This window comes from Channa argus, chromosome 20, assembly GCF_033026475.1.
Source record: "Channa argus isolate prfri chromosome 20, Channa argus male v1.0, whole genome shotgun sequence".
Lineage (NCBI taxonomy): Eukaryota > Metazoa > Chordata > Actinopteri > Anabantiformes > Channidae > Channa > Channa argus.
This window is the reverse complement of record NC_090216.1, coordinates 1,056,859-1,080,380: the sequence shown is the minus strand read 5'-3', so window position 1 is coordinate 1,080,380 and position 23,522 is coordinate 1,056,859. Positions and strand designations below refer to the sequence as shown.

Below are 23,522 nucleotides of genomic sequence, written 5' to 3'. Positions count from 1 at the left end.
AAGCCATTTTGTATCGTGTGTGTGTGTGTGTGTGTGACTCGGCACCGAGCGATTTCAGATGCAAACCCGTCACAACAACAATGACTTCATAGCATTTATTTCCAAATACACATACAGCAACAAGTCATAAACCAGTTATTGATAAAATGCACAATAACGAGAACAATCACATTACCACAACTGTACAGCATCAGAAGTAACCAAAACAAACAATAGGTGAGTTTTTGTTACTGCAGAAAGCTCCACCGCACACTCGGGAACAAGTCCCTCCCTTTAGCACCCAAGTCTAGGACGAACGTGGTCAACCGGAGAGAAAACAACTGAAAAACTACTGTAGCATGCAGATGATGTACGCAAACTTAAATCCTACACGTCTGCATTTCTAACTTTTTGCAATCATAGACATAAAATGTTTTATATCTATGTTGGCAATACGTGTTTAACACACACACACACACACACAGTTGGAAGTAAAGTGTGGGACTGTTTGCTGAAAGTCTGCTGTGATAACAGTTTCTTCCAAACTCAGAACACGTATCTAACACAGGATATAGAAGGAGACCACTGTGAAAGGGAGGCGACAAGCAGAAATCTGTGAGGTGCATGCAACAAGTTATTTCCCCTCACATTTACTGTGACATGTTGACTCTGGGGGTCTGACATTAGGATGCAAACTGAGGGACTTTATGGGGAACTCGTAATAAATCTGCAGCTGGTTGTGTTCATTTCTAATAAATAATTTTTCTCTTGTTATGAAACACACAATATGGCCAAAAGTATGCAGACATTCCTGATGGTTTGCTGTCAGTCATTTTACTTTAATCGTTTGGATTTCTAACAAAACCAGTCGATATTTTAAACCAGTGGCTCCCAACCTCCAGACAGACTTCAAGACAATGCTGAAGCATAGAGAGATGATTAACAGCATGAGAAAGAGGAATATTGTAGTGTTTCTCAAATATGTGGCAATATTTGAAGATAAAGGAGAAACAAACAGCTCTGCATGTGTGTGTGAAGATAAAAAAATGTTTTCACACATTGTTTTGTTTGGTGATGAACAAGAACTAAAGGTTCAGCAAAAGTTGTTCCAACGTTTTGAAAACAATTTTAAGGAAGAACTGCTCTGCACAAATCCGTGACCTCAGCCACCCTCCCACCCCCTTGGGACGACAGCGTGGGCCAGACCACTCTGAGTGTCTGAGTGGGCAAAAATCCTGCTGCCAGGTTCGACATCTGGTGGAAATCTAGAAACCAGAAGAGCTGAAGATATTGCAGCAGCACAGAGCTTTGGATTGCAATGCTCATAACAGATAATCCATCTGTCCACATACTTTTGGCCGTGCAGGTTGGGGTTTGCATCTATCATGAGACTCATTTTCTAACTGTAATGTAAACACAGCCAGCTGAGTGCCACCTCCCGTTAGTTTCTACATGTTCAGTGCCCAGCACACGCTACACTAAGTGTAAATGCTAAATGAGCTGAAGGAACAGGTTTCTCTTGTTGCTCACTGACACACATCTCAACTTCACCTATCACTAATCCATCATCCATCTGCTTTGCGACAGACGTTTTCATTAGTATTGAATTTCAAAACATTGGTTCACGAGACTACGTCACTTTTGACGGATGAAATAACAGTCGTCTTCTCAAATTCCTGAACAGTAAAACGATACAGGTTTAGCTTTATGGGGTCTGGTGTGTTACAATACTTGGCATTAGATATTTGATGAGTCATGGTTATGGGGCCCTGGTGGCTCAGTTGTGGAGCTTTGGGTGGGGATGCAGAAGGCCACGGGTTTGAATCCCACCAGGTGTGTGCCGGCCCCGGGCCCGGATAAAAATGGCATCTGGTGTAAAAACTCAACGTGCGGGACATGGTCCGCTGTGTGGAACCCCTGAAGGGACGAGCCGAAAGCCGTCCACCTCTTTGTGATTTGATCAGTGATGGCAAAGTTACGTAGTCTCACTTTAAGGTTTATCAATAACAGTGATGACTTGTTATTCTTCTTCTACCTATTATGTGCGTGTAGCAGTTTAAATACTGTGATCGGCTCCGTCTCTTTCGTCTTCATCATTTGGCCATGAACATTTCACACTTTAAATGCTTAAGGTTAAATTTTAGCATCGTATGTCGAGCTTAAGCACATTTACAACAGAGCGGTGACAAAAAAATGAACACTGACAGTAGCAGGCACAATACAAATGTTTCTTCATATCAAATACATGTCATATATCCACAGAGTACGATTATAAAACTGTGCCGGACACAAACCAAAAGTTTCTACTCTAGCCATTCTGGGTTTTTTTTGTTTTTTAAATCTAGGTGGCACCTCTGTCACGTACGTTAGCTCGAGGTGCTGCACATGTCGGGACACAAAGCAAAGACAGCAGTGAGGTCTGAAGCATTTTTTTCAGCCTTAACAAGACATTTGCTACTTTTCTTTTAACAGTTTTCCTCACGCCCCCCCTCACTGTACCCTGTTCCTTCTGCTTACACACAAACTGCACCCCAACAGTCTGCACTTCCCTCCATTCAGAGTGGATTTTCTGTACTTTTAATTAGAAAAAAAGAAGTTCGGGGGAAACCCACCAAAGGACTGAAGCCTATTGTCTGAAAGAGGTTTATGACAGAAAACCAAGGCGTGATCAGATTTGTCAGGGAAATTTTGCTGTGCTCAGGTGCTTTAACTCTTAAAGGGACACTTACAAAAGGTAGAAATAACAGCCAAGAAGAGATATGAATTACATTTGGGCCTATTTGTTAAACTTTTTTTCCTTAAGACCTTTACTAGCAACGCCTCAAGTTTCAAAGGTTAGTGAAGGACAAACTGTGAGGGGTAGGTAAAAAAGTCCAGTGAAAGAAAAGAGGAAGGCATCACAACTCCTCTAAGTGGTCGTGTGGCTGAGCTGAGGAGGTGGAGCGGGTGCATTCACAAGCCTTGTTTGGCCAGAGAGGCGGACACCTGGTCAGCAAGCGTGGACAGCTGCGGAGAGTCGGCCATGTTGATGCTGCCGGAGGAGGACACGGTGCTGAGCTGCTTGGGGGAGCCTTCCAAAGACACGATCTCAGCGCCATGGTCGGTGCGGGCTTTGGCCGTCTCACGGAAGTTCAGTTTGTGGCTCTCGATCTGCAGGTGGAAAAGGTCACAGGTGAAAGGTCAAACACGGCAGGGCAGTCGGGCGCCTGCTACTTTGGTGACTGGATGGTGAAAATGCTCTGGAGCTTTAGTGCAAATCAAACTTACAAGGAGAAGCGCGCTCCCTACACCCCACCCTCAGCCAAAATGGAAAACAAGTAAGCCAGCGGGGCCTTGAGGACCAGGATTAAGAACCACTGCTGTACATTATGATCCAGGCTGCTGGATTAGAAACTGCTCTAGGCTCCCAAAACCCTCAAATTCACCATCTGCCGCCTGGTTTTTGCTCATTTTTAGCCTCAAGGGGCTTTTAGCTCGCTTCTTCTGCGTCTTCCCTTTGATAAAACCTCTCTCAGGTGTGGAGTCATCTGGTCATCTGGCAGTCAACCCTGCGGATCATCTGAATCCTTTTTAATCCCGAAAATTCAGCCGAAACTAATTTGAAGCTTCAACAGTCGGAGTCGGTAACAATAAGTGGCCGTTTCTTAAGGTTACACTGATGTTCGTACCTTCGTTGTGAGCTCAAACACACACTAAGTTACGTGGGAAGAAACCTGTTAGAGTCCAGGTCACACTAGAAGCTTGGAAAGCCCTTCAGCACAGAGGACAGACTGTGGCTTGTTGTCCCACATCATTTAGACAAAACCTGTTAACACCAAAAAGAAAACTCCAACCTGTGATGCTTCTAAACACACAGCTGAGTGTGTGTGAGTACTTACAGGAGTCCTCAATCTTTATGAGGGGGTTCGTCAGGATGGGTGTGTTGGGTGCTGACGGGACAGTCTGAGGTGACTGAGGGGGAGTGACAGCGGGGGAGGGGATTGAGGGGCTGCCTGAGGTGCTCCCCTCTGCTTCCTTCCCCTTCTCCCTCTGCAGAGGAGCCCCAGCAAAAAGGAAGTGACAAGACATGCAACAAAATAAAAGACATGGGATGGCATCAACAGAAATACGTGATAATGAGATAAAAGACAACGAATCATCTATGAAGAACTGAAAATCAGCACGATGGAGAAGACGCAAGCATCTGAAGCTCAAAACAAATAAATACATGAATGAAAAAAAGGGGGTTAGAAAAGCGACAGTGAAAAACGGAGGTAGCAAAGATGAGAAACACACACGTTTGTATGAGCTCTAAACTAGGCAGGTTTTGTGTGGAAGCCTGGTTTTGATTCTGCAGACACGGAGCAGACAAGTGAGGGAGGGAGGGAATGTGGAACCACCAACCTCAGTCTGAAGAAACTGGTTTATTGCTTTAAATAATAAATAAATAATAAATAAATTAAAGCAAAAATGAGAAATTCCACAGAACTGACAACATTATTAAAACTCAAGTTCAGTTTCCTTTGATATGGACCTGATTTTTGTCCTGTATGATCTAATCTTTAATGAATTCACCTCAGAAGTCTTTTAAGTCTCACCGAGCCTCTTAGAGCGATCGAACATGTTTCAGCCCTGAGTCTTGCCTGCAGGCTCCCTCAGGCTGCAAACAGCCCAACCAACCCAGCAACAAGTCGGAGCACTAATCTCTGCTCACACTGAGTGAAAACCATGTTTCTAAAGAGCTGCAGTGAGTTTGCTGACCATCAATGTGGGCAAAACTTGAGCCATGCAACAAGCACAACATGTCCCCCTGCAGAACGACAACGACGCGCTAACCATGCTGTCTTTACCTTTTTCTGTCCTCCTCCAGGAACGTGTCCGATGTTGCCGAGGGAGCCGACCTTAGATTGGACTTTAAACTCCAACTTCTCGTTTTTGATCTCTATGTTTCCACCACCTGATGAAAACACACGATGCAGTAAATAAAAACTGAATGCAATGATTTGCAAATCTCATCAACCCATGTTTTATTCACTATAGAGCATAAACAACATATCAGAGGTTGAAACAGATATTTCACAGAAAATATGAGCTCATTTTGAATTTATGGCAGCAACACATCTCAATAAAGTTGGAACAAGGTGATGTGTGTAGCATCTCCTCTTCTTCTAACAGCTGAGGAGACCAGTTGCTGGAGTTTGGCAGAGGAAAGTCGTCTCATTATTGTCTGATGCAGGATTCTAGCTGCACTTTTTCCAGGTCGTTCTTTTCAAAACCTTTCTTACAATCCTCTCATTGCTTTCTATCCATTTGTAATCTCCAAACTTTCTGTTTGGAGCTGGTGTCGCTTATCGTCTGCCGTCTTAAGAAGGCTTCTCCCCTCATGGAAGCAGATGTTTGCTTCGTGTTATATTCAAAAAAGTCTGTGTGTTTTCTGATATAATCTATTTTGGTCTTTAAGCCAGATTGATAGCAAGTGCCACCTAGAGGCACGACCCAAAAAGTTTGCTAGTCCAATGAGAAGTGTGGCTGGTGCCTGATCTGAGATTAGAGCTTTACCAAACCAGGATTTCTGAATATTGGGTACTAAGTTCATTTAGATAAGAAAAGAATTGATTCTAGAGCAGCTGTTACATGTTTTCAGTGGCATGAGATTTGCAGCTGTTACTTTTCCAAGATGTGTTGCCATCAAATTCAAAATGAGCAAACATTTTCCATAAAATGTTAAAATGCCTGTTTCAACATCTGATATGTTGTTTATGCTTGTTATGTGAATTAAATATGGGCTGATGAGATTCTAAAATCATTTTGCATTGGTTGTACATTTTTCTGACACACATTTTACCTGGTTTATGATGAAGGTTGTCTTTGGAGCCACATTTGGATGTAACGTTGCTCAGGTCAATCTTTTTGTGCACGATCTGGACCTGTGACCCCGACAAAACCGGAGGCAGGATTTACAAACAGCACATCCAACTCACGTTGCATTTAAATACAGAATCACTGAGCCGTCTGCAGCAACACTTGCTCTGATGAATGTCGTCTGTTCACGTTCATTAGATTTCATCAATATTATCAACACCCCTACAAACTGCCATGTTGCTCTCAGAAGGCGTGAAAATGTTAGCTCCTGCATGAAGCCCAGTGATCCTATAAACAGACCTGTTAGTCCTCACAACTGTTATCACACATCCAACACAAAACCACCGGTGAGCACTGCAACGTTTGTGCAGAAAACAAGAAAAAATGCGTTAAACTAAAGAACTAATTGATCACATTCTGCTTTTTTTTTTTGCTCGTGTTGTGGAGATCAAAGTGATATTTGTCAGCGACGCCATCAAATACGAGCCGACCATGACCTCATGTCAGGCTCACAAAGTGCCTAGTCTGTCTCAGCTGAGGTCATCTGATGACAGCAGATCAGTGGAGAGTCCGAGGACAGACGCTCTTTGTTGCTGTGCAGAGACTGTTTCCCCTGATATTTCTATGGCACAATCACTTCAACACAACCTAACATCATTTTTTTGTTAATAGATAAGACACAAAATGAATCAACCAAAAAAACAGGCACAAAATGACCAAGAATAGACACAAATAATTCAAACAATAAGGTAAATTACAAAAAACTCGCCACAAAAAGATGAAAAGCCATCAAAAATGAACCAAAAGCAAAATCTCCCAAAAAATAAAAGACAAAAAGGGTCAAAAATACACAAACATACACAATATTAACAAACACACACACAGATACAAAGTGATCAAAAACAAAGCCAAAAAAAGGAAAAACAAAGAAGAAGTCTGTGCTCAGAGGGGATTTTCTCCACGAACATGCATGTTTGAGAAAAACCTCCACATTCAGGATTAGTGCACAGTGGTTTAGGAGCCATTTTGGGTTTTGAACATTTTTAAACACTGATCTCAGTCAAAGTCACAAACACAGAGTCAAACGAGACCATGAGCATTTCATTACATAACACTGGGGCTAAAACAGGAGGTGATGTGAGGGATTCAAACCGGGACTGGACACCACCAACGGAGCAGCTACGTCTTCCTGTTCCGTCTGTCCAGAGGTGACGCAGCTGTTTGTATGAAATGCTCATGACGGTTTAGGAGTTTAGTGATAAACTGTTAGAAGTCAGCAGGTCCGTGGGAAACAGACAGGAGGCTGCGTGCACTGACATCCTGCTGTCAAGATGCAGTCAGCAGAAGCCTAAGGTTGGGGGGAGGGGAGGGGGGACATCTGCAGCTTGTCCCCTCATCATCTACTCACATTGCCACCACCGGGGACATGTTTTAAATTATCTTTGGAGCCACACCGGGACTGCACATTGCTCAAGTCCAGCTTCTTATCAAGAATTTGTACCTGGAAAGTTGATATATGTGGGGAGGGGGGGGGGAGAAAAAGAAGATTATCTCTGGACAGGAAATTAGATGTTGGAGGGACGAGTCTGAGGCTGGCTGAGGAGGACAAGACCTGTTTCAAGACCACAAGACCACCTTTCTCAAAAGGTGTGATGATATAGTCCACCTTCTGAGTGAGGGTTTGAACCTGATCGACCTGAGACGCCACTGTAATGACACGACATCGGCTTTGTGGTAATAAACAAACCAAGAAAAGATGCTGTGAGGCTGAAGTGAACATTTCCTGTGCTCGTGGCAGCGACATCATAAAACAGCCATTTACAAAGTGACATCTCAAACGCGAGCCGTTTTCTCACCTTGCCTCCACCGGGCGTGTGCTTTAGGTTGTCTTTAGAGCCACAGCGAGCCTGAACGTTACTTAAGTCCAGCTTCTTGTCGAGAATCTGGACCTGCAGAGTGTGAGAAGAGAAACAAAGGAACACGTTAAAATAAAAACAGGTTTGGCTGCAGGACAAAGGAGGAAACATGGTATTAAAGGGATGACAACTAGATGTGTTGGGACTCGTTTCGTTAAAAGCCGCCACTCATAACTGTGCAGGTTCGTCACATTCGTTGCAGCTGCTGGACTCAACCACTGAAGGACTGTTAATCTGCTGCAGCAGTGGTTTCTCATTCAAATAACTTATTCTGTTTAAACCAGGAAACGTGATCCTCAAGCAGGTATTTGTTTTATACTTTCACATATCAGAGTAAACTTGTCGTCCACGTAAACACGTGTCGTGGCTGTTTTTCTGTGTGCACCACACATACAACCTCAATTCCAAAAAAGTTGGGAAGATGAGAAAACCTGAATAAAATCAGAAAGCAATGATTTGCAAATCTCATCAGCCCATATTTTATTCACAATAGAACATAAATAACATCAGATGTTGAAACTGAGACATTTCACCATTTCATGGAAAATATGAGCTCATTTTGAATTTGATGGCAGCAACACATCTCAAAAAGTTGGAACAGGGGCAACAAAATCTTTCAGGGAAGCCTCACATATTTCAGCCAGATGATGCTAAACCACATTCTGCATCCATCACAACAGCATGACTTCACAGGAGAAGAGTGCGGGTGCTGAACTGACCTGCCTGCAGTCCAGACCTTTCACCAATCGAAAACATTTGGTGCATCATAAAACGAAAAAGGCCCAGGACTGTTGAGCATCTCTAATCCTGCATCAGAGAACATTGGGACAACATTCCTCTCCTAAACTCCATCAACTAACTTCTCAGATGTTTACAGACAGTTGTTAGATGAAGACGAGATGCTACACAATGGTGAACATCACCCTGTTCCCAATTTTTTGAGATGTGTTGCTGCCATCAAATTCAAAATGAGCTCATATTTTCTACGAAATTTATTCAACATGTGATATGTTGAATAAAATATGGGTTGATGAGATTTGCAAATCATTGCATTCTGTTTTATTCAGGTTTTACACATCGTCCCAACTGTGGTTGTAAATGAGTTTAAATTGTTGCAGTGGCTTTTTGCTAAGTCCACTCTGAGCTTTCAGCAGCTTCGCAGTGGTTTTGGAGCAGATTGCGACTCCACAGACGTCCAACTGTTGAGCATGAGCAAAAAAAAAAGCACAGTATGTTTTACCAAACGCTGGTTTTGACGATCATAACTGCAGAGACACTCAAGAGTCGGGTGTTGAGTTCATCCCTCAGTTACTCACATTGCCGCCACCGGGTACATGTTTGATATTGCCTTTGGAGCCACACTTAGACTGCACAGTACTATAGTCCACCTTCTGATCAAGGATTTGTACCTGGAAAAATGAAAACGTCAGCTTTTAGTTGTTGAGTGCAGACGATGGTTTGACATATGATCTGTGAAGCCTGAAAGAAACGAACCCTAGTGAGTTTGAGGAGGGAGAGAAGACTTTTACGTCAAACACTGAGCAGGAAACAAATGACATAATAAACACACACACACGACTGAGTTCAGGGAGGTTTCAGGCGTCACATTTGATGCTTCACACTCAGCAGTTAAAAAGACCTTATTGTTATAAAACGTCTTTACTCAGTTTCTGATCTGGACCAGGTCTGAACTGGACTACGTGTCAAATTCTCATCAATACGTTGCAGTTAATAAATCCTGCAAGAACTGAAATTCTCACACGTTCCTCTGCCAAAACCCATTTGGCAGCGACAGGTCAGAGCCACCTTCTCTGAAAAGAGAAGGAAAAAGGACAAACGAAGCCCAGATTTAGGGTGAGATCCTGGATGGAGGATTTGAAATGTCTTTTATGTAGACTAGGTCCCATTTTCATCAACTTGAACGTGGGTTTCAAACAGCTATAAGCGTTTTCATTCATGTCTAACACCCTTTCACAATAAGAGGTGCAGCAACAGAGAAAAGGTCCCTGTGAACACAAACATCAGTTTGCTTTGACATCTCCCTTTAACCAGCATCACATCAGGACGAGAAAAGACACAAACCTTTGTCTGTCCCCTAAAACAGAAGAGCTGCATGTTTGCAGCGATAAAGACAATCGTCCGTTAAAGTGGAAGCAAACAGCTGCGTGTTTTTGACTCATATTTGCTTTTTTTGTTCTGCTAGTTAAACATCAGTGAGATTGATGGATTCCTCTGAACCGACATTTCATTATTTTGCTTTTAATATCTCAATGACAACATCTCCTTCAAGCAGTAAAACATGGATACACCCTTAAAGAAAACCTAAACAAAATTAGAACAAATGTGTTTACTGCTAAAATAGACGTCACACACTTACATAACCACAAAACACGCACACACACTCTGAGCACATTGTAGTTTACACGTTAAAACCCCATCAGGAGGCAGACAGAGGGGTCGTCGCCCTGGAAGAAGAAATGTTCGTGTTGTACTTGCAAAGCACAGGAAACAACTGGAAACCAAATGTGCTGCACGTGAAAACCAACAGGTAAAAGCTACAGGTTGTGCTTTTACATGTGCCCTTTGTCTGTTTCCACAAGTGTTTATGACTATTTCTTCACTGGGGGGCAGTAACTTTCCTTTGGGCAGAGCCAGGCTTTATGCTAAGCTACACCAATTTCCTGAAAATGAGGCCTGCAGAAGAAAATATGTGCTTTAATGTCACATTTCAGCAGGAAATGTTAAAAACTGTCTGCACGCAGCATCTTTGTGCAGTAGGAGCCGGCTCTTTCCTACCTTTCCACCTCCAGGCTGGTGTTTGATGTTCTCTGTGGAGCCGATCTTGGACTTTATGTTCTTCAGGTCCGGCATCGGCACTGCGGCGGCCAGAGGTGCCTGCGGGCGGCTCTTCAGCGAGCCGGGGGATTTGGGTGTAGAACGCACCACTGCGATCTTCTTCACTTTGTTGGCCTCAGCTGCAGCAAGCGCCTGACTAGCCGGGGATTTGGGAGTTCCAGGGCTGCTCTGTCCGCTCTTTGCATCTTAGGGAACCCGAGAAGTAACAGGTGAGGGGTTTAAAGCAAGTGGATGGTTGTGGAATAAAGCCAAGTAATAAGAAATCATAAAAACCAGCTAAGTGCTACAGAATCTCGGCTAAAAGCTGTCCAAGTTTGATCCAGATTAGACCAGATCAGACTGTGGCTTTGAGGCCATGCACAACTGAAGCTGACCTATATTGACTTGTGCACTCGCTTTATTTGTTTTACCTTTCTCATTTTTTGCAGTAGGAGGTTTCTTGGCACTAGCTGTATCATAAGAAATGAAAAGTCACACAGAATTTAAACCTTACTACTTAAAAACTAAATGAAAAGAACATTTTTGTGTTTAGTTCTTTATTCCATACCTGGTTGAACGGCAGGTCTCACAGATGTTTTGGCTGCTGGGGTTTGAGGTTTTGCCCCCTGAAAAGTCACAACACAACCAAAAAAAACGGTCAGCAGAGATGTCAGACTGCGATGAAGGGACGAGTCTTTGGTCAGAGTTTATGTGAAAAAAGGAGAAGGAAAAGAAATCGGTGCAGGTTTGGTGAATTCAAACAACCTCGAGTGCAGTTTACCTAGACGTTTGAAACCCGTGGGTCAAAGAAACTGATCCATCCATCCTTCTCCAACAGCCTGAAAGGACATCAGCTCTAAAGTCTAAACGCTTGTTTCAGACCTGTACTTACTCCGGGCTGCCTGGGCCCTGTGCTGCTGGTTTTAATGGGGATCAAGCTGTGGCCGTTTCTGGAGGAATCGTGCGCTTTGATGGTCTTGGTGAATACAGATGGTCTTTTAGGGGAAGAGGTTGATTTGGTGGAGGTCTTATTTCATAGAGAGGGGAGATGGGGAAACAAAAATGAACCAAAAACAAAGGTTCTAATGAAAAGAAACAATGAAAAACAATGGAAATGAATGAAATGGAAAAGAATGAAACAGACTCACCGATATAATGTAAAAGGAACAATCTGGTAAATTTCAACTTGGGTCTTATTTGTGTAGTTTTCACCATTATTTCTATCAGTTGTGAAAACATTAAACCCGACATTAACGCCACCATCATATCCTTTATAAGCAGTTAAACATTGGAAAGCTTTTTAGGATTAACATGATAAAGTAAGTTTTGGCTTTGTTGCTTTGAGTGTTATGTGTAAAACTCAAATGTGCAAAGCGCTGACATTTAGCTTAGTAAAAACCGAACAACTGGAAAGAGGCCGGCTGCATCCAAAGGTACCAAAATCCGCCTCCTGGCATCTCTAAAGCTCGGAACTAACATGTTATATCTCATTTTTAGATACTGACTGTCGGATTAGCTGTCAACAAGTCAGTGTTTTAGCCTGAACCAACCTAGAACCAGGTCAATGTTTATAATGAACAGTTTGGTTGATTTTTTTAACACATTTTGTCCCTACAAGTTTCTCTGACATGGGAGTTTGTTTAAAAGCTGGAGGATTGACTGCTTGTGTCCTGTTTGACACGTTTAAAGCAACACAGTCGTGACCCAAGTTTCTCAAAGCCAGATTTAACCTTCAATAAAAGAAAGGAGAGAAAACCTTTAGTTATGTTCTTTGTCACGTACCTTCTCTGCAGAGCAATTATCCATCTTTCCATGAGCTACAAAATGGAGACACAGACGTTAGATTGACACGTTTTCAAAGTTAATACCTAATAATTCCATTGATATGCATCCAAATTAAAGGAGTTAAGGCTTTTGCTTCCAGGTGTGAGCTTATTTCTATTCACGTGACCAAAGAATGAAGTGATATTGCTGACGCCGGGTTACGCAGCATGCAGTCAGACACAGAGTACACATACTGCATGTGACAACCAAAAAGTGGCTTTTCAGCCTGCACAACCAGCAGAGTGAGCAGAGATGGAGAGATGAAACAGAAAAAGCTAAAGTGGGGAGGGAGGACAACAAGCTTCTCCTCAGGTCAAAGTTAACGTCCATAGAAAATACTCGGAGGGGGGAGTGCTGCATGACACACAGTGGAAGCTGCGTTGTAAATCAAATAAGTGGAAGGAGTCAACTAAAGAGGACTTGATCTGAACTGGTGAACATGACAGCAAACAGACCTTTGAATTCAGTGACCGGCACCACACACTTTTGAGCTGGAGAGATTTGGGGGGGTGTTTTCTGAGCCACACTGCTCCTCATGTCACAGTCATTAGAAATGTCAGACTTTGAATAGATGTCACTGTGCAACGATGAGTCACTGCTGCCGTTTTCAGCTGGCGTTTTGGTCGACAGGCCGTCCTTTTTGGAAATGTTCCCGTTTCTGTTTGCTGAATGAAGATCAGATTGCGACAGACTTTGAGGTTGTTGTGTTTCCAAAGTCGTTTTGTTACTTCCACTGTCACTGCAGGACTTTACAGCGCTGCCATCAGCAGTCACTCCATCTTTTGTCCTCTCAGACACCAGCTCCTCTGCATGATTAACCCACAAGCCTCTCTCACCAATAGATGTCAGGTCTTCCAAAGCCCTGCTCCGGACTAAAGACGTCCCAGATATTTCAGTCGGGCACTCGGAGGCATCGAGGCTGATCGCCCTCTGCGAATCCACAGCTCCAGCCCACTCTGGGCTCCCCCTGCCGGCCTGCACATCCCGTCCAATCTCTGACCTGCTGCAGAGGTCCTCAGAGGCCCATGAAGAGTCACTTAGCCTCTTCCCACTCTCTCCCACCACACTGGTTCCAGGTTCCCGGGAGCAGGAAGCTCTCATGAAGTCAACGCCCTTGGCAGCAGCTCCTTGTGCAGCAGACTTTGTCCCATCGACCGCAAACGTGAACTCACTGCAGACTCCAGTAGCAGCTTTGTCTTAATTTGTTTGGAAAGCAGATTAACGATGACATTCACTTGTTTTCCATCTCCCCATTCAAACCGAAATAATAAAGATGTGAACAGAAGTGGGCACTGATGTCCAAAAGGAAAAAAAATCACTTGTATTTCATTTAAATAGGTGATAATGTGTGTATATACTAAGTGTATATACTGAGAACTGATTAATGGTGGATGGTGTTTAAAATAAATACTCACAATGAAATTAACTGGGGTGACAGACAAAACATGATGCATTCCAGTGAACATAACTAAACATACTGTATGAATGTGATGAAGTTTGCTTCTGACTGCAAAGGATTAAAAAAAGTAACTTTTGAGGTCGACCCGAAATATAAGAGCTTTAAAAGTTCACAAAATGGCTTTAACAGCCGCAGCCGTTGTTTAAAATTTAAAAAGAAAATTATTATTATTATAATAATGTCCCATCACCACAGAATCAAAAGGATTTTTTTCTTCACCTCAGAATGATTAACTTTTCAAACTAAGTTCAGTAAATTTGCATTTTGTTGAAAATTCTGAACAAACTAATGATTAAACTGTACCCAAGAATAAAGCATTTTAACTCTAGAATCTTTTAAGAGTGAGGAAAATGCAATATTATAAACATGTCTCAGTTAATAAATGTTAATATTAACATCATCATTATAAATAATGGTTATTTATTGATTATATTTAAACTCAGTGAAAGTGTTAAAGTATTCAGGTACAGACGCAGCGTAATAAATCTGCCCCGATCCACATGGATTTCTGAGTGCAGCATCTATGATCTGTAAATAAAGACGGTGTAAGTGCCATCAATAAAACATCAAGCAGCCTACTGTACCTGTTGAAGCTGCTCCTCCTGCTGCTGATTGCCCGCGAGGAGACAGAAGGGAAAACAGAGCAGGTTAGCAATGACTTCCTGTCATTCATGAGCGATTATTACACTCGCTTCAAAGAAATCAATACCAAGCCCACATACAGCATGTTCTCAGTTAGTGCATGAAGCCGGCAGCAAATTAAAACAAGCCTCTGTATTTAATCTAAGAACAAAGGGATGAAAATGCAGACGCAGAGCGATCAGGTCTTCGGGATGTGATCATCTCTTTCTTTAAAATAAAGGCAGCGAACGATGATTTTAAAAGGAGCAGAGGATAAACCGTCGGAGCAAACGAAAGGAAAGCGAAGCCAAAGAGAAAACAAAGGCATCATGACGCTGAGAGAAAGCAGCAGCCCATAAACCTTCAACTTTTGAAAAATCTACTCATTTTCTTTCTCGGCCAGAGTGAGAATGACACCATCAGCATGTCTGTAAGTTCAATATGAAGCAGATCAGCACAAAGACTGAAGAGACACAGCAACCTGAGAAAGGCGGTTTAATTAAGATCATCAGAATGTTTCGCAGTTTATCTCCCAGGTCTTTAATTTACGATGTATGAAAATAAAAGCGTAATAAAAGACAATTTGGGTGATTACAGGAGAATTTCTATCAATGTATTTCATCCTCACACAGTATCTTCAAGACGGCCACAAGATTTCGGGCAGATTTCAGCAAAGAAATAGACCGAGAAATAATATCAACACAAAAAGTTTGTGACTCATAACAATTTTGTTAAAGGCACATGGAAACAAAACTTTAAAGGCTCCATGCATTTACGGATCTGAGTCACAAAATACTGAAAAACCTTTGCGAATATGACTCGCATGTGTCCATCGGTCTGTGCACACACACACACAACTACAGCTACATGTAGAACACAAATAAAATCCTTTTTACACATTTGCAATCAGGATTTTTTAAATTTGTAAATGGCCAAACTGCACAATTCAGCACATTAATTAGTGAATGTATCCGAGGCTACTGACAAACCTGAACCAGTCTAGTTGTTATAAGCTGCAGCTTCATTTTTCCTACAGACATCTGAGTGGCATCAGTCACCTCCTGACAAGAAAGCAAACATGAACATTTCCCAAAATGTTGCGCTCTCTTTTTGAAGATGCAGGAAACACAAACTAATGCAAAAGCACAAGAGGCAGCAAGCGCTCGAAGGCAGGAGCGTACCGAGCTGCCCCTGGTCTTCAGAAACGCCTTCAACGCCGCCTGTTTCTGCAGGCGTGTCCTCTGTAGAATGAATACACATCAGTCAGTGACAAACTGTAGTTCAACCCTGGATTAATCTGTTACTCTGTGTTTATGGTCAAGGCTGGACCCAGATACTTGTAAAGACTGTACATGTCGGCTCAGGCCCCTGAACAACACAGCAGGTTTAAAACAGATGAGGTGATGTTGGTAGAAATCTACATCCATGTTGGGAAGGAAGGACGTAAACTGGTGGCCATGGCGACGAGTGGCAGTAAATAAAATTAACAACAGGGAAGAGGTCGGGGTAGATCAGTGGGTGACAACACTTTGAAACAACTTGTTTCTATGCTGTTTCTGTATTTAACCAAACCACAATCTTTGCCTAACTTTTTGTTGCGGTGCCTGAACCTAACTACCCTATGACCTAGTGAGCCTGCTAGCACGTGAAGCAGGTAACTACTGGCCCATATGATACTGCTATTGTAGAGGCCACAAAAAATCAATTCTTCATGCATCTAATTCAAAATGGGCAAAGATTTTCAATACATTGTCCAATTTCCTATCAATCAAGATCTAAATCATTTTAACAGTTTTATGCAAACTTTACACAGCTTCATTACGCGTCAAACAGGTGAATGAGATACTCACTGTGGTTTTCACCGTTGACAAACGGGACGTCTGCAGACAGACCTGAGTCTGTGCGCTGCTTCCTGTTTGTGTGCCAGAAAACGGAGACAGGAAACGGGGAGAACGACTGCACTAGTGAGGGCTGCAAACTGGGGAAAGCTAAGCTACGGACTATTTGGCCATTTGGTTGACAGGGATTAGAAGAAAGAAAACACGATGCTGAAAGGATTCAGAAATCAAACAAGATGGTTTTTTGTTTTTTTTTAATTTTTAACATTTCACTCACTTTTAAAGCTTCAGCTTTCAGCCTCCAGCTTTGATTCCAGACTTTACAGATGACAGCGACTTTGAGGAAAATCTGCTTTTAAAATGTCAATTCTCTCAGCGATTAAAGCTCTAATATAGTGATGCGTTGAGCTCAGTTGACCTTTAACCCGACAGCTATCGTATACACATCATATAATATAAAGATAACGTATGACTTAAAACACATTAGAATTCTATTTGCCATAATGTATAAAATATCCAGGGCTCAGGCTTTATTAGCATTATTACCTGTTATTAATACTTTCTCTGGTCTGTGCTCAACAACCTCATTTTTAGATTTTATTCACCATTGTTTGTTTTACTGATCATTATCTAAATGTAATTTATTTTATTGTGTTATCAATTTTTCATTTATTGATATGTTCATCTTTAATGTCTATGTCCTCATTTCAAGTGTCTTGTTGTCAACTTTTCTATCATAATTTTTAGGTATTTTCTTTTAAATTGTCTCGTTTATTGGTTATTATTTTTAGTGATTTGGCTGTTTTTATCTTTTATTGCCTTTGCTTGATTCAGCTTTTTACCAACTTTCAATCATCTGTAAAGCTCTTTCAAAGTGCTTTATAAATAAAGTTTGAATTTGATTTGATATAATTAATCAGTTAATTTTGACCTTTGTAAAGCTACAGGATAAAGTATGGAAATGAACCTAAAGTGTAGCTGATTCTTTTGAATGAATTTACGATTTTCTGCACAGACATGACGCAGAAGAACCATAATCTTTGCCTTTCACATTTTCTATTACCACATGAGGGAAAAACATGAAGTGGCGCTCGTTTCTCCAGACGAGTTCAGAAAATCAGTAGCAAGGAGTTCTGCTGTTGTCCCGGCGGCTCGTGGAGGAAAAGCACGTATATTTCCCATGCCTGACCTTTCATTTTGGCGTCTCCGGGGCTCCTGTGTCCCATCTGCACGCCGTTCTCCTGGTGGCGCTGGTCGCTGACGAACATGTTGGCTAAGGAGGAGCTCACGGTGTCTCCAGAACTGTGGCTGTTGTTCATGTAGTCCATTGCTGGTCGCAGGTCAGGCTGCAAGAGAGTACAACCCAAAGCAAGTCAGAACAGGGTCAGACCGTCCTGGATGTGTCGCATTACTGGGTTCAAACATGTGTAAAGGATTTTAAGGATTAACTGTAACCCTGGCGTACTTCATGGACACTCTGTCTTCCGGCGTGCAGAACCCAGTCCCAAACAGCGTGTCTGTGAGAAGCAGTTATTTATGCCTCCTGACGTGGGGTTGTTGCTTCATGTTACAGGCTCACAGATAAAAATAGTCCCTCCTGCTCATGGGCACCCGTCCTCACGGCGACAAGCTGTGACAAACGACCGACGACCACGGTCACTTCACCGGAGCAAAGTGTCAACAAGTGGAGCACTTGTTTCTCATTCACTGCCACATTTCAGCACAAAAGAAGCCATTAAGATGCTGGTGCTGCCCGGGCTGCACTGTCCTGACACGGTCCCTCTGTCGATCGGGTGTAAATTGTGCCAAATCTCATAAAAAGAGGATTACATATGAGATTAAAGCCTCTGGTTACATCAGATTTATTTTTTAAATTTCCCTTTCACAGAACTACTCTCTGAATCCACACTGAGCTCATGGCCTAATCAGATTCGGCGTCTAAACTGCTCTTTGTGTTTCTGTGGTGCAGATTTGGCAGCTTCTGCTCTTTATTCTCACTGTCATGGCGTCACGTTGGGCAATTAAAGTAATTCAGTTCAAGCTTCTCCTCAGAGATTAAACCTGTAGTGACCTATAGACAGTTTAGAACAGTAGTCAAGAACTGTACTCTATGCTACTTTTGACTTTGTTTTCACCACATTTGTTAGCTTTGTTCACCAAAGCCAAGACTGTGCAGAACCAGGGTCATCTGGTGATCAGACACCCTCATGTGGATGACCCAGTTCCTGTGCAGATGCCATCATGGTGCCACCTGTACTTCCCTTCTCCTGGTTTTGGGCAGGAGCACAGTAAGTGTGAGTGGCCAGACGGAATAGGGTGGATTTTCACTTTACAGATATTTGGAGCACAAACAGGTTCATTATTCAAACAGGTTCATTTTTCCACAGAAAAAAGAATGAAAACTCCAAAACAAGCAAGCAAACAAAAAAACCTAATTTGTGCAGTAGAATTAGCTTTTTCCTTGTTTACTTGCTTTCTCCCTCAGAAATTGTGAAAATTATAATCTATTAGTACTTTTATTTCTGACTGAACTAATGCATGTAATACATACGTAGGTACAACAGGAATTTCTGTAAAGTAAAGAATCAGTGAAACCTTTTAGTCTTCACAGGGGGCAACACATGTACTTAAAGGCCACTAAACTCACCTTTGACTTCCCTAAACTAGAATCTCTGTACTCATCTCGTTGCACATACTATATTTGTTATCATGGTCGACCTGCTTTATCCAGAACTCCCCCAGATGACATCATCTGAACTCCTAAAGATGAAAAACTCCTCCTGGCAATGTCATCTGGAGGAGTTTTTCAGCTGGAAGCAGAAACATATTTGAAACTATGGAAGTCAGAGGGACGTTTAGAAGCACGGTTATTCGCTCTAAGCAACAAGCAGCAAGCTGTGCCTCTGTCTGCTGGCACAAGTAGCATCTGTTAGAAGTCGTAATTCTGCAAATTCACTTACAACAACCTCCACAGCTCCATCGGCTTTGGGCTCCATAACTTTCAGCAGGTTTCTCTCTCCAACACAGGAACAGGACGTGCCCATTCTTAATGTCAACCATTGCCAACCCCATAGAAATACTAATGAATGCTGAACGCTCAGTCCTCACACAGCAGCTTCATTGTGCCATTACACATGACAGAATCCAAACAAGAAGAAAGCTGCAGCCACGCCAAGGAAGACAATCCCTGCGAGAGGCCGTTCGCCCTGCATCCGGGAGCCCCGACCGTTAGCCAGCAAACAAACCGGAGGCTGATAGGAGCCGGATCCTTCAGCTGCTGGCATTTCTCAGTGTGAGGTTTCAGGCTCTCAGAACAATTTACTCTGCAAACTTTAAGCTGTTATTTTTATCTTTGATCTCCGTGTTGGGACCACACAGGAGCTGCGTGATGATTTGCTTTGGGACAAAACACACAGGCACACACACAAATTTCACCTGCTGCAGAAAGGGAACGTGACAGGGGCTTTGTGGCAGCTTCATGAGGGGGAAAGAACTCAAAGGTCAGCTGATACAGCCAGTTCTTGTCAGGGGCGTGTGAAAACGTCTGAGCCATAAAAAGGGGGAGCAAAACGTGGGAATGGACTCAGAAGTGGAGATTTGTCTCAAATGGCCCTTCACTGTCTCAGATGGAAAGAGAAATGTTGTCTCTGCACAGACAGTAGACAGAGACAAAGTATTTAGTGCTACAAAGTGCTGAGGGGGGTGATGGGAAATGTAGGTAAGCTGCACATACATCTGTGGTTCCTGTTCCTCCAACCAGACCTGTGTCATTTATTAAAGCTACAATGTGCAACATTTGTGGACTCGGATCAAACCTTATGACCTTTGGTGTTGAAATGTCACTACTGGAGGCAGTAGACTATTAAAAGTTTGTCTGTGTGTCTTCATGTTGCCTGTGTTGTCTCGACCAAACAGTTATTAGATCAGAAGCGATGTGAAGTATGACAGCAGTTCCATCCATCCACTTACTGCTTCATGGTTCGAATGCGTGTCACAACTGAGTGCTTGTTTTGCTGGAACCAAACCCAGTGTTGATTTATTGTGACACATTTCCGAATCCAGAGCCACAGAATGTGATACTTTTGCTTGTTAAATGATAAAAAACTCTAACACTCTCACAGCGTTTGCATCATTTTAGGCCCTAATTTGCAGATTAATCAGAAATGTGAGACGGAGGTGTGTTTATCTGTAACGTCAGTGACGCAAACTCGTAAGATGTTTAAAATCCTTTTCAATGTACACGTCATCAAAATAAACTCCACTAACACTGAGCCAGGACAGGCAAAAGCAGCAAATCCTCACCCTCCCACACAGACAAATATTATAATTCGACTCAGAATTGGCCGCGAATCTCACAGCACTTCTCTAACTGATTCATCGTCAGATCAAATCAAAGCCCCAAACCAAAAGAGTTCGTCCTGCGCCAGCGGTGGCTGCTGCCTGCTCACCAGCGCTGAGAGACGAGGATGCTGCTCTCATGCTCCACTGCCTCTGCATCTCTGACCTACTTTCCCCATCGCTCCCCGTCCTTCTCCTCCTCCTATGTCTGTGTTCTCGTCCAGCCTTAAGCAGCCACACACTGACTCTAGCTTCCTAATGTGGGTCTGAAGGAGGAGCCCCTCTCCACATCTTTGCATCTTAGCAGGGCCGGTCTGCACGTGGCCTCCTGCTCTGCATTGGCAAACATTGGGCAGCTGACGTCCCAAGTTAACATTGTCCACCTTTGTCTTCATACATCCAGGATGTCAGTTACATCCTGCTACCTTTTCACGCGTCCTCCCATCAGTGCAACCTCTTAAAACAACATATCTGTTACCCAATCGGCCGTAGACTCAGGTTTCAGTTTGCAGAGGAGTGAACGCCACAGCGCATCTGCAAATGCTGCTGCGTGGAATTCAAAGCATGAAGAATTCCTCTTGTGCAGAGTTAAGTAACGGATGCTCCAGCTGCAGCATGTTTCCATATGTACACAAATCCTGAATCTGCACAGTGTGATCAGATATTTTACTGGTGCAATGAGCCAGCTTCTCCATCAGCATGGTGCCAATTAACTCCAGATTAACAGCTGGAAAATGTGCTCAGACTTAACTCGACTTTTTCTCCCTGAATTAAAACACACAAGCGAAAAACAAACATGACACTTGAGGGTTTGTCTTCACAAAGCTGTAAAGAGAAAAATGTCCATCAAAGACAAAGCAAAACTGAAGGGGACATCTCAACTTCTCCCCTTCTTGTTAAAAACTAAAATATATTCCCATTTATACTCTTTACTTATATAGAGCACAGAAAAACAACCGATTATCACATGCAAAACAAAACATTGCTTTAAAGAAAAAAGCTCAGCAGTTGTGCCAACCTAAGCTCCTCGGGCAGGACGTGGTCACCGTTGGATGTGAGCCTGCATGAGGCACGGGCCGTCAGTGTCTCTGCTAAGTGGAGCACTGCAGCGTAGATTCATTTCATAACGTTGATGCCTGAGGCCACGTTGTGGAAGCTGAGGATTTGAAGAAGCCAGCAGCCGAACTGAGAAGAGCAACTGCATCAGGCCGCAGCTCTGAGGACTTTGTACATTTCCTATCACCTGCTTTTAAACTACTGTGGATTTGACATGTGCAGGACTTGTCCTCCACCATTTATTAGGAGGCAGAGTGACATATGGAAAATAAGGACATGTTGAATGATGGGTATTTAACATGGTTACAGCAGTTTAACAGCAACAAAGGCTCTGAAGTTTGACACTTTTGGGTGAGGGAGGGGCAGCTAGTGATGTTCGCTGCTGCTGTCTCTCATCCTGTAGGTCAAAGTCTGAGAAACTAGTTCAGCAGTTCTCTGGAAGGGAGGAGTCCGTGCAAAAGCTCACTGTGTGTCGTCCAGTAACAGCTCGCGCCAACGCGCTACAGAAACGTACAGAAAAAAAAAACGCCACCAAAATGTCTGTCATTCCGTTCCGCACATCATCTGGCCCATTGAAATGGCTTCCAGCTGTGGTTACAGACTGCAACATGCCAGCCTGCATCCCCCCCCCCCCCACCCGGCCAACAAACCCATGAGGATGGGAAAGAGGTGTGTCCGAGGCGCAGACATGAGAGTAGAGAACCTCGTTCCAGTAAATCCACCGAACCTCTGCACAGCACAGACATCCTCACCTGCTTTGCAAAAGGGCTTTCGCGAGTCCGCTGACCCTGTGCGGATTACGGCACAGCCCATATGTGTCACATAAGCAGCCTGGCTCGCTGCTCGCGCTTCTGAGCGCACGAAAAATGGGCCTTGGCGTTTGCGCATCGTTCCGATTCCAACAGAGTTTGCACATGAAGCACAGACGCACATGGATGTAAATGAACATAACACACCAGGGGGTTTCAGAGGCTGCGTGTTTATGTCGTTAAATGATGGGGGGACACATGATGAGGATGAGCTAGAAACGCTCGAGGCCCTCGGATGCAAGAAAGAAGCGAAAGAACCAGAAAAACAGGAGGGAGGGGGGCAACGCGAAGAGCCTCCCAGTCAGATTCACAAACGGCACAAAGACACCAAATGTTCATCACCAAAGAATTAGCGCAAACACACGAGAGAAAGGACATTGTTGTCCGCACGTGCTCCTCTGTAATGAGATTAAACATATGAAGCCTATTGTGGGGGATTAGTGCTGAAAGCGGGACCTGCTCCGGAGGGTGATGGAGACATGTTCGCTTTTGCTGGGAGTGAGGAGAGAACAAGCGGAGGTGACTGCTCCCACAGGGCTGCAGCGGCCAACACGTTTCGGCGCGTTTGCGGTCGATGAGGATCGATGGAGACGGAGACCGCAAACAGGGACCTGTGCTCGCACGCGGGGTTAGAAATAACGTTACCCATCCGTGTGCGTGACATTTCTATACGTGTAGCGCACAGAGGCCCAACCGCTCCCACCCATGCAAAAATGAATATCAAGCGGCGAATACCGATGGACTGAGGACCAAGCGTCGCCTCGGGTCTCGGTGTGATGACACAGACATGAGATCGGTCGAATAAAAACCAGATCAGTGGGTTTTTCTTACCTGAGTGCGGACAGCGGTGTCGTCTCTTCAGCGGCAGTCGCTCACCGGGGGCGCGCACACACATACACACACACACATACATACACACAGCTCGCCGTCGTGCAGTGCGGCAGCAGGCCGGAGCGCGGCGCTGCGGAGCGGAGACTGGCTGTCCCGGCATGCAACCTGTCTGCTG

General features: G+C 43.5%; 1 protein-coding gene across 28 annotated transcripts; it reads right to left on the bottom strand.

Annotated features, from left to right (window-relative positions):
* Window positions 1-81: 81 nt before the first annotated feature.
* LOC137106155 (microtubule-associated protein tau-like) lies at window positions 82-23,522 on the bottom strand. Of its 28 annotated transcripts, XM_067489205.1 has the most exons (16): window positions 19,274-21,334; window positions 17,503-17,659; window positions 15,657-15,716; window positions 14,439-14,462; window positions 12,354-12,388; window positions 11,464-11,598; window positions 11,140-11,197; window positions 11,003-11,041; window positions 10,533-10,777; window positions 9,053-9,145; window positions 7,677-7,769; window positions 7,229-7,321; window positions 5,804-5,885; window positions 4,809-4,915; window positions 3,858-4,008; window positions 2,965-3,129 (listed from the first exon to the last, which is right to left on the bottom strand). In XM_067489205.1, exons 1-16 carry the CDS (start codon window positions 19,355-19,357, stop codon window positions 3,101-3,103), a joined length of 1,485 nt encoding a protein of 494 aa, XP_067345306.1. In that variant the 5' UTR covers window positions 19,358-21,334; the 3' UTR covers window positions 2,965-3,100. The 28 variants fall into 28 exon arrangements, with proteins under 28 accessions (XP_067345314.1, XP_067345304.1, XP_067345305.1 ...); XM_067489213.1 differs by lacking the exons at window positions 3,858-4,008; window positions 19,274-21,334 and adding an exon at window positions 23,348-23,479 and having other exon boundaries at window positions 82-3,129; XM_067489203.1 differs by lacking the exon at window positions 3,858-4,008 and having other exon boundaries at window positions 82-3,129; window positions 19,274-19,524.